General features: G+C 34.7%; 1 protein-coding gene across 2 annotated transcripts in view; it reads right to left on the bottom strand.

Annotated features, from left to right (window-relative positions):
• The window catches only part of nrg3 (neuregulin 3), a 361,800-nt gene that overhangs the window by 215,738 nt on the left and 133,730 nt on the right, over positions 1-12,332 (bottom strand). For both annotated transcript variants that reach the window (XM_031904763.1, NM_001114241.1), the window contains exon 2: positions 7,540-7,669. In XM_031904763.1, coding sequence (XP_031760623.1) covers positions 7,540-7,669 — 130 coding nt within the window. The remainder of the gene's footprint in view (positions 1-7,539; positions 7,670-12,332) is intronic.

Genomic DNA, 12,332 nt, shown 5'->3' with positions numbered 1-12,332 from the left:
CATTAGTCCAAGATTAGCCAGTAAAAAGCTCATATACTCATATATATATATATATATATATATATATATATATATATATATATATATATATAAGTCTCATATATATGCAAAATAAAGGTATTTAAAATGCATGTGAGCTCAATCATGATGATTTTTATTGCTATATGTGCACGGTTAGCATTACTTTGCTGTGAACATCTAAAATCAGCAAGATTGATTTGCTGACACCTGCTTGGCCCCACATTATCTGAAGTTGCCATTCAATTTCTGCAGCTCAGTCAGCCAGTAATCCTGATGAGTAAATCTAACATCTATAATGGTGGCCCTCTTCCATTAGCAGTTACCTGGACATCTTGATGACTGTTTTGTGTGTCTTTTTTCAGTGTCAACATGCTGTACTGTTCTTGTCTCTTTTGCATATATATTCAGCCCACGATAACAATATTCCTTTCATCTTTTGTGTGGAATTATAGTATTATAAATATAATATGGTGCAAAGCCACCAACATCTCTTTATTTTCATTTTGACTGCAATAATCATTATCTCTTGCACCCAACTAATAACTATCAGTTGGCTGAGGAGTCAAAGGAAGAAGACTTGCCACCTATCTACAGGGATCAGTTTACGATCTAATAGTGCTAAAGATCTATAGTATAGTATAGCTCATTTTCTTACACTCCTGTATAATCAGCAGTATAGAATAATAAGAGATAATATAGTCCTATTATTGGGAAATTATATATTAAATGTTTCTAGGCGTTTCTAGACTAGTTATTTTTCTTTGACTTTGCTTTCTCTTCTAACTGTATGTTTCTATAGCCCCCGAATCTAATAAATAATTTACTCAGTTTAGCAGAAAAGGAGGAAGCATAGAAAGCTGAGAAATGGTTATGGATGATTGTCATCATACTGCCCCTAAAGGAATTACATGTCATATGGATTTTGGTATTTGTGAGCAGGTTTATAAAAACTTTAAGACCTTGTTCATTTCTTTTTGCTTTTTTTCAATGGATAATATAGTCTTTTCATTAAAAGACTATTTCCTTTAAAAATGGAATTTTTGTAGAATGCACTTGAGCAGCACTGAAATTACCATTCATTTCTTTTTTAGGGGTTTATGGCCCAGATTAGAGCAATGGCAAGGTGTTTGTTTATTACACACATCACTTGCCCTATTATAAAATAATAATAATAATAAATCATAAAGCGCATCCATTTAACTTATTATCTGAAAACATCAAGGTAACATGGAACCATTGATTATAAGGGTTAAATCAAATGTATGTGTCAAACTAATACCAAAATCCAACAAACTACATAGTTTTGATTTGATCATTTTTTTAAACTACCTGTAATTTAATATTTAATATTGAGGTAACTGTGTATGAGGTATCACAATACATTAAAATAGCAGGGGTATTTGATCATGGGTTAATGGGTGGATAAATCGATTCACTGATAGATCTAATATATTCTGGATTGTTAAAATATATTCCAACTCACCTACTTGCTTACTATTATGTGTGACTGTAATTTTTAATTTAGAAAAAAGATTATTGCCTTACAGATACAAATCGATACTCGTTGATTCAAGACATGATTCAAGTTTTAACTTCACTGCTTCTGATACAAGAAGATACACAGAAAATTAAAGTGTTAACCCACAGGTGAACTGTTAGAGAATTAAGTTTAATATTAAGCTTAATGCTTAAGAATATCCAGAAGCATGTATTTTAATTGAAATACAGCTGTTTTTATTATTACTTTGCTAAAAAGCAAAAAAAGAACCAGCTTCAGTCAAAAGTAAAATCCCACCACACAGCTAGATGGATACTGACCCTTAGAGATACAGTGTAAAATACAGGGTAAACTATTTCCTTTAAACTCTAAATCTTTTCTAAAATTGGTGATTTTGAGGAGATTTCTGAAAATCAACTCAAAGCTTTCACTTTGCGGCATCTTTTCTCCCACATACTTTAAGTTGCCAAGATAAAACATCCTAATTATGTACCCCAGGGGTACACTGAACACTTAGGTTTACCTAAGTATCTGCAATGTAGGAGTCCCAAGATGAAGATCACCTAAAAATTGTATGTCAAACAATTTTTTTTACAAACAATGGCAAATCACCCAAAATATGAATGCCAGAGGTCTGCTAAACAGTTTGATGGCCAATATGCATAGATTTCCCTAAGTATGTGGTAATGTACAGACCCCAAATAAAAATAGTGCATATTAATTTTTTCACCTCAGCTTCTGCAAACAGAGCCCCGACTGCATATTATGTGCTGTAAGATCCCCTAACTGTACAGGGACCCCAGAAAACCATATATTTTTGAAATGTACACATTCTGACAAATCCGAAACAGGTGAAGATGTCTTTGTCCACCAAACTACCAAATGGTAAAGGTACGTTAAAGAAATGCAATGAACAACAATGCAAGTGTAAAACTGCAATTACATAAAAAAATTAAATACAATTAGGCAAATCAATGAAATAACAAAATTATTTTTTTACAGCGTAATTAGTGGTCAGAATACCTGATCCAATGGTCCCGCTGTGAAATAAATGGTTTTTAGGGGAAAAAAGACAAAATGATAAAATAAGGAATGTGTGTCTGTTTGTGTATACTTGTGTGTACACTTTAAAAAGTGTATGAATGTGTGTGTGTGTGTGTATGCACAGTGTGTAAATATGTACAAAAGCAAAAAACAAAGTCAAAAAAGCAAAAAAAGGCATAAAAGCCTTTTGTGTTGTGTGTGAGTAAATGTATGTATGCGTGTGTATATAGGTAAAAAAAAAGGCCACTTACTCTTTCTATGAGCAGGTGGGTCCTTGGCTGCACTAAGGTCCCAGGATTGCAGAGTCTCTGCAGCAGGAAGTGCGTGGGCGAACTCAGAGGAGCTGAAGGAGGAAGCTCTAACAGTCGCATCGCAGGGCTGACTTGCCAGCTCCCTTGATTCATTGCCTAGGAGGTTGGGGGTGCACCAGACTCTCTACACCAGTGGCAAAAGCTGCCAGTGCAGAGAGAGAAGCTTGATCCGTGAAGCACATATGTGATTTGTGCTTATATATATATATATATATATAGCGAACCCAGGGTGGCACTCTGCTTCAGCTGTCACCTCGGGGTGTAAAGTAAATTATTTAAATATCCAAAATATATATATATATATATATATATATATATAAAACATCGAACAGATAATTAAAAAATGAATTTATCATATGTAAGCTTTTTTCTGTTATATCATACTCTGAAAGTGGTGTTAGGGGGTTAATGCATCACTATGCCTGTCAAAACTATCATAAATAGACAATGTAAGTGATATTACCTATCTGCCAAGAGAGATATTTTGTAAACCATTTTTCATAAAACCAAATAAAATGCAATTGGTTTTGCTGTTGAATTTGATGTGTAATGGCATTTTATCAGTCTACTGCACAGTAATTCAGACAATACAGTAAAATGTTTGGGCTGATGGAAACCTGAGAAATGATGCAATGAAGCATTGCTGCTGATAGACTTGTACATCTAGCCAAAAAAGCATAATTTAACTCAATGCTGATGGTTTTATTTTACTCATCACTGCAACTTTAAAGTTCTCTGTCAAAGATGCTTCACAGAATACAGAATAAGGAGCTCAGCTCTTCTGCAATTACCGTTTGATCACAGACATTGCTATAGGGAAGGTCAACAATGCAAGCTGAGAAGCAGAAAGATAGTGCCTGATGTGCAATAATAAGGGACTATAAGGTTTAGCTGCAAACCAAGGCATTCCTAGAAATGCAGGTGTAATTCCTAAGTTGCAGCATATTATACTGTATTAATGTTATTATAATTTATAATACAGATTCCCAAGGGGATTGATTATGCAGAAAAAGGTTATGAAAGGCAGCCTGGTCAAGGACAACCATAAATAAATTAATACCCACATTAAAAAAATATTTATTCAGGAAAGAAGTTATTGATTGAATGCAAAGTTAATAGATCTATAATATGGTTTTTACAAAAATATATAATATGTCTCTCATGTATATCCCAGGTGATGCAAGAATCTAACTCATCTCTGTTTCAATACACTAATCTCATTTTAATGACAGTACATTTCTATTTACCTCTAGAGTTTTTTTATTTTTACAATAAGGACTTAGGAGAAACCAACTGGTATCTACAGTGTAAATTATTCACTTTTTGTGATTTAAAAAAAAATCCCAATTTACCAATCCATTTAACAAAAGTGTTACAGATAATAAAAAAAAATTGCAGAAATTATTGTTTGTTATTACGTATATTGTGTTGACTTTCTATTATTTTGATTGCATAATTTGCATACATTAACATCAATGTTTGAATTCTTTTAGATAAGATTTTATCTAAAAGCTTTTTATCTTGGACTTGTGTTTGTATTGTGTATGCACTGTTATCAATCACCAAATAAATGCAACATTTTTACAAAATAAAGCAAGTGAAGCAATCTTAGTACAGTATCTCCAGATGCTTTAGGAAAGGTATATAGTGGGTTATAATCTTTCTCAGTGTCTAATTTCCATTTTAAATATAGGAACAGGCAAACTATACAATAGGTAAAAAAAACAAAAAGATGCACGTGAAATATGTATGAAATGAAAAAGGTACTGACTGATCCTTTATTCAGTTTCCTGCCCTTTCTGTCCCTTTCTACTTCACAGAGTCTACATAGCTTTGCTTATTTATGATCTTGTAACCTCTAAAAGAGGGCATATGCTATATACACAAGTTTATATGATTGCATATGCTATATACAAGTCTTGTTTATGGGATAAAAATATTGGTTGTGAAAAACATGTATGAAGCTGTAGGCTGAACAAACAAACTGCAATATGCAAACATTTGTTGCAAAGCTCTATATTTTTTGCAATTTGAACCTAGTTGTAGCTTATGCCCTGAAGCATAACTCTGAGTTTCTATATTTTTCCCATAATGACGCATTTATGCCCAGAATTTCACTTCCGTCACAAGGAGGCTTTGTGTCTGACGCCACCGAGCAGCAAATCAGATTCAGCTGCACTGAAAGTTTTTGAAGCCCAGTTGTTCAACACAAGAGTGTCATGTACAAGCAATTCTTTAGACCCAAGTGCTGTGCCTATTGGAGCATGGTGCTTACGGAACCCTGGAGATGGGTTTTCTGCATTAATAGGTGTAACTGTCTTCGAAACAAGAGTCAGGAAGGCCTCCAGGATAATTGATTACAAGTACTTGTAATCAATAGGGTTTTATGCGCAAAATACTGCAGGAAAACTGGTCTCACAGGAGGCCCTATACACTAAAGCCACTTAATTATGGCAGATGCAGGAATTAGGAACACGTTATGCCACTATGTAGTCCTAACTAATATGTAAAGTAACAAAGTAATGTAAAATTGTGGTTTCAGAGGTAGTGATGAGCGAATCTGTCATGTTTTGCTTCACCATAAAATTCATGAAACAGCAAGAAAATTCACAAACGATGAAAAATTTGCCAAACGCATTTGTCTCGTAATTTTTTTTGTCCCCACGTCTATCTTTGTTGACGCGACCGCGCCCTTTTTTGATGCGACTGCACCCAATTTGACGTGCAGCAAAAAAAAATTAATCATGAAGATTTTTCTGTGGCGTTTTTTTCTGGTGTCGCAAAACAATTCGCTCATTGCTATTCAGAGGTATGTATTTGCATATTCTATGAAACCATGAATCACATGGCCATATTTGAGGTATGCAAACCATAAATACATATATAAAAATCTAACAAGAATGACCTTGTGATTTGAATTGTGAATGAAAGCAAATAATTTAGGCAAAGTTAATTAATTTCGTTTTTTAAAAAGTTAAATGAAGTTTTGCTCCTACACGGGTAATTAAACAGCTCAGCACAGCCTTCCAGAAAGATAAAAATGTTGTTGCAGAGAGGGCTTACAGCACAGGAATAGTAATAAAATATGCATTGACAGAACATTCTAGCACCTAAACAGTAACTAGAATATGCTGAGAAATTTAAAAAATGGCCAGAATTTCATCTGTGATCACATTGGAAACTTGAGTGTATTTAGGGGGTACTTCAGTTTTCTCCTTCCCTCCTTCATTAACACAAACATAATGCCAAATAGATACAGATGAAGAGCATTTTGATTAAGAAGACCCTTTCCTTATGCAAAACAGAAAGAATTCTAGGAGAAACCAAGTTCTACTCCAAGGTGACATGGTTATTTATAGACACCATGTCATCGGGGTATATTTATCATGCTGTGTAAAAAGTGGAGTAAAGCATTACTGGTGATGTTGCCCAGGGCAACCAATCAGCAATTAGATTTCAACAGTTAGAAAATCAAAGCAAAGCATCTGATTGGCTGCTATGAGCAACACCACCGGTGATGTTTTACTCCACTTTTTACACAGCATGATAAATATACTCCATAGTGTATTAAAGCTAACACATTTTTTATTTTTATTCAGAAATTCTATACTGAATATGTAGCTACAAAATGTTTAATTCACATAAATTACTTTTTTATATTTCTCCTGAAACAAACCCATTCATTTGTCTCCATAAATACATGAATTATGATTTGGTTCTGTATCACCTTACTACACATCATAGGGAAAGTAAGACATACAGTACTTTCCTACTTAGTTTCTCTTTATGACAAACTTTGCTATAAACATTTCTATTTAAATGTTTATAACATTCCTTTGCAAGTTAGTAAACAATAGAAACTGTGCAGTCTTTCCAATAAGAATTGGAAACAACATTAGCTTTATCAGAATTATGTATATGTCTTTAAAATGTGACAGCCTTACATATCAGTAAAGATGCGACACATTTAAGTATACCCAAAATGACAAAATATTAACAATATATTATCCCCAGGTTTTCTAAGATGAAATAAGAAATGTATTAGAAATGTATTTGAGATGTTAACACTTGGTAAGAAATTTTAAGTCAAGGTAGCTATTTTCAAATATATAAAACTAAATAACTTTATTATAACCTATAATATTGTCATGAGGATCTTTATGTTGTTATAATACCTTTAAAGTTTCCTGACCTATTAAATAATTCTATTTCCTGGAAACAATAGCTATAAATAGGTCAAAGATATTCTCTTGGTAGTAAAATGGAATATATGATCCCTCAAGGGTCAACTGTTTTAGAGTCAGGCCTTGAGTGTTGTCTAGATTTCATTAGTTTTTAATTATGTGTTTCTATTGCTGGAGTGTGTACAGCACCATTATTTTAACAAGTCATTCTATCTGTGCTTGCTGCTTTTGCTATAGTCAATGTTTTTTACAGTCATTTCCTGCATATAACACATTTTTTCATAACATATAGGCTGAAAAAAAAATCATCAGTCCATTTTTTAAATAAATTGCTTCAATAAAACAAGTGCAAATATATTAATAGAAAAAGCCATACATTCACTTACAATTATTGTAATTGTATCTGTATTTTAGAATCAAACATGCATAATGTCTTGTTATAATCGCAAAGAAAATTAAAGATTAGGGTAAGTTGACTTACCGACAGTGTTTATGCGATGCTGTCAAGGTTTCAATCACAAAGCATTCCCCATCATTCAAGCAATATGCAAGATCCTTATCTTTGCAGGGTTTAAAGTGCTCAGATCGTTCAGTGAAGTATGTGGTTGTACCTATAATAAAAATATAGTAATAAAAATTATTTTCTTAAATTCCTGATCATATATTGTACAATTTTGTTACGCTCATTCAACCTGACATTTTTTTTTCCAGATACATGCTAAGTTGCAAGTTACAGTGGCAGTGAGTTACTTACAGCCGGGCAAAGAAAGAAATACTATATATGTTCATAAAAAAGGTTTTAAAGTGATACTGACACCAGAAAGTACAGTAAATCTTTTTTTACATCTATCATAACATTATCTTTGCAAGAACTTTATAATTTTGCCATAAAAATATTTGCCTGAGGCATTTACAAAACCTGTCTGATCTCCTGTGTTCCTCTATGAGGGGGCGGCCATATTTGTCTGTTAGCATTAGAAGCTATAACTGACAGGCTGAGAAGGGACAGTCAGGTTGGCAAAACAGTCAGGTTTAGGAACTTCAAGTAACAATTACTTACAAAACCAAACCTGTCAGCAAAAAAAGTCAGCACGACCTATAGGTAGCTTTTTATGTATATTCATATCTTGAAAAGTAGTTTTTTCATGTCAGTATCACTTTAAACATATCCTGTGATTGGGTAAACCAAAAAAAAATCCTCACTGTTAAGATTAATGCTATTACTGAAAGCAAGATTCACTCAACACTATGCATTAAAGATGGCACCTAATCAGAACACAGCATGAATTCGACCCAGGGGATCAGAGGATGCAAGACAGCAAGCCTAACTGTAGGGGACCAGATGAGAAAAAAACAGCTTCTGAATAGACTTAAATGCTGATTTCAAAAGTAAATTTAATAGATTACATAGTAAGTTAGGTTGAAAAAAAGACGTGCGTCCATCACGTTCAACCATAATGCCTATATATATAACCTGCCTAACTGCTAGTTGATGCAGAGGAAGGCAAAAAACCCCATCTGAAGCCTCTCTAATTTGCTGCAGAGAGGAAAAACATTCCTTCATGATTCCAAGATGGCAATTGGACCAGTCCCTGGATGAACTTGTACTAAGAGCTATCTCCCATAACCCTGTATTCCCTCACTTGTACCGAGAGCTATCTCCCCTAACCCTGTATTCCCTCACTTGTACTGAGAGCTATCCCCCATAACCCTGTATTACCTCACTTGTACTGAGAGCTATCTCCCCTACCCCTGCATTCCCTCACTTGTACTGAGAGCTATCTCCCATACCCCTGTATTCCCTCACTTGTACTGAGAGCTATCTCCCATACCCCTGTATTCCCTCACTTGTTAAAAAGCTATCCAGACCCTTCTTAAAGCTATATGTGAAAAGTGAAAATAGTGGAACTTAAGATGGACATGCAACAACCACACAAACCACATTGAAAGCAAAATATGTCACATTGCAGGATCACACAAAAATAATATACATTAAAATTTCTAAAAGTAGTCTGACAGCAAAAATATAAAACCTGGAAGACCACAGACACAATTACATTAGGAAAAGGGGATATCCAGTGCAGTTTAAAGGAACAGTAACACCAAAAAATTAAAGTGTATAAAAGTAATAAGAATAAAATATACTGCTGCCCTGCACTGGTACAACTGAGATGTTTGCCTCAGAAATGTATATAAACAAAGCTGCCGTTTAGCCATGGGGGCAGCCATTCAAAGGAGAAAAGGCACAGGCACACAGGAGATAACAGATAAAACACTATTGTATTCTAGAGAGCTTATCTGTTATCTGCTATGTAACCTGTGCCTTTTCTCCTTTTTTCCAACTTTAATGGCTGCCCCCATGGCTACACAGCAGCTTATTTATATAAACTATAGTAGTGTTACTGTAGCAAACACACAACTGTTACCAGTGCAGGGCAACAATACATAATATTTTAATTACTTTAAAAAACTTTCATTTTTTGGTGTTACTGTTCCTTTAAGCCTACTGAAAGCTATTTAAAAACTCTTCTAAAGCCTGTCAGGGCCTTCAGCCCAGTCTCAATATCCAGTGACACATTCCCAAAAAGCCAATGTGTTTCAGACTGTACGGTCTCGCAACGTGATCATGAGGTTGCACTGCTACCATATAAAGGAGTCATAAAGCATTTATGGGCATGGCTCAATATTAGAGGCATACTAACCAGGCTTAAATAATGCTGTAGATTTCTCAGAGCATATACTACAGAAATGAAGAAATCTGCAAACAGTAACTGTTGTCCTGACACAGCATTTAGGTGGATTTACCCAGCAAAAATAAGATTAATTCACAATAACACCACACAAAGCATAGCAGATTTGCAGCAAGGGAATCAATTACTTAAATAATGGAAGCTATCCAAACCAGTAAACAATGAGGTTACTACTACAGAAAAGCTTAGACAAAAGAGACATAAAGATACCTCTCCCAAAACAGACTAAGCTAAATGGCACAGTATTGTTTATCATTTAGAAAAGTAGCCAATGTGTGGATGGTCCTACCACTGAGACCAGCTTAGAGACCCTACTCAGTTATATCTTATCAAATATAGTCTAATCCCCTTTTCTTTTTTTTAAACCACAGATGAGGTTTCCCCTACTGTAGTGACTGGTGACTATAATTTCAATAATCCCAGTCACAAAGTCTCAAAGTCACATTGTTTTCTAAAGAATTAATATTATCGAGGCCACTTTCTGAGTGTCAATTATATTTGTTTTTTATGGTAATATTTTACTGCTATTTTAAACTTCCCTATCTAAAAATCTTCCCTATCCTAACTCAAGCAGAATTAATGACTTTTTAGTTAATAAATGCATTCTCCAAAATATCATGCGGTCCTGTATGTTATTGATAAAATGGGCACACCATGCACTGATATCTATCTTTATTAAGCATTCAACCAACTTCACATGATGGAGACTGAACAAGATCCTTACTGAGTACAATGATATACAGAATGACTGCAAAAATTTACTAACTAGAGTGCTTCAAAATACCCAGATTTGTTATGGTGCACTCAAAGGTTTATGCAAAGCATCTCATTTAGTTAACAGCCATACAAAGGTAGAATGTATCAATGTATACTAACAAAATAGAAGTCAAAATACCTACACTGTAAACCCTAATCAGTCAAGAAATTACTTGCAGAATTAAAGGGAAAACTGAGGTTGATCAAACTTAGACTCTCTATTCTCTTACTCCTAAATAACACTTTTACTCCAAGAAAAGTAGGAGTGACCCTTGCAAAACTAGTCAACTTAAACAAGCCCAAAGAACAATATATTGAATTCTAGAAATACTAAACCCGTTACTAATCATAATGACTTTTCCAGTTTTACAGCAAGCTACTAACATAAAGATGCCCCTAATGTTGACATGGCAAGCATCAGAATGTGGTTTCTCCTTGTAATCTCTATGAGGATGCCACAAGAGGCAGAATGGAGATTATTATGTTTGCCAAGACTTTGGTGTAGATATTTTTTTAAAAACTTTAAATAATCTCTTCACTCACTTCGGCACACGCTGAAGCCTAGTAGCATATACACAGCAGACAGTTCAACAGGTAGGGTCCTTATCGCAGAGGACATTTTTTAATAACTAAAACTCCTCTTTCTAAAAACTGCCTTTACTCAATAGTATTCCTCCCCCCACCTTTACAACAGTAGCTGCCCTGCAGGGTCCATTTAGGGCCCAGTTGCTTCATACATGCCAAAGCTGTCCTGCCTGAAATTATTACTCAAAATTGCTAATCTGTTGTATGGCAAAAACTGTGTGATCAATGCTCTTAAAGGAGAAGGAAAGGTAAAAACTAAGTAAGCTTTATCAGAAAGGTCTATGTAAATACAACCATAAGCACTCACAGAATCCTCAATCAAAAGAAACACAGGATTTCTTGCCTCCTCTTTTGGGAACATGTTCTTTGGTATCAGACGTTTTCTCTTTTAAGGCTCCTTCAGGTTTGGGGCTTAAATCTGCTCAGTTCTCTCCCTCTCCCCCTCCCTTAAGAATGCATACAAACTCACTTCCCCCACCCTTAGGAATGTGTGATCTGAGTTTCCAATGGCTATAACTGCAGCAGGAAGCTACCAAGACCAAGCTAAAATGGCAGCAGCTATCAGAGGGCTCTTCTATGGCATTTATGGAATAAATATAGCGTTCTAGGTGGCACTAATGTTGCAAATCTATTAGCAGTAAAATGCCAAAATCACTTTCCTTCTCCTTTAATGCCATGCATATGTGAAAGCCCTGGTCCCAATGGGCCAACTACCACATATTATCAAACATATAAAGAGCTCTTAACCACACCTAGACCAACTATTTGCTTAAACCACCTCAGAAACTCCCCTCCCTAAGAAAATGCTAGCAGCAATTATCATGACCATTCACAAAATGGCTATACAAAAGTCAATATCTATGTTGAACAGGGAACTATAAATATCTACATCAATGTGTTGGCCATAAGAATAATCCCCATTATGCCTCGTGTCTCAACTTCATAGGGATTATGAGGAGAAGCAACATTCCAATACTTGCCTTTAACCTAGAAACTGCACCTGGTACCTGCCAGAGGCCCTAAAAGCACAAACAACTAATGCATGTTTCCTATTTGAAGAAGTTACTCTTCCAATTTCTAAGTTACTTAAGGGCTGCTTCATGCAATAGAAAATTAGAATGCATAGAATGCATATAACAAGTAAATATTTTATTACATAAAAATATATCAATATCAATCTTAT

This window comes from Xenopus tropicalis, chromosome 7 (assembly GCF_000004195.4).
Source record: "Xenopus tropicalis strain Nigerian chromosome 7, UCB_Xtro_10.0, whole genome shotgun sequence".
Classification (NCBI taxonomy): domain Eukaryota; kingdom Metazoa; phylum Chordata; class Amphibia; order Anura; family Pipidae; genus Xenopus; species Xenopus tropicalis.
The sequence above is the reverse complement of the archived record's forward strand: the minus strand, read 5'-3'. Positions and strand labels throughout refer to the sequence as shown.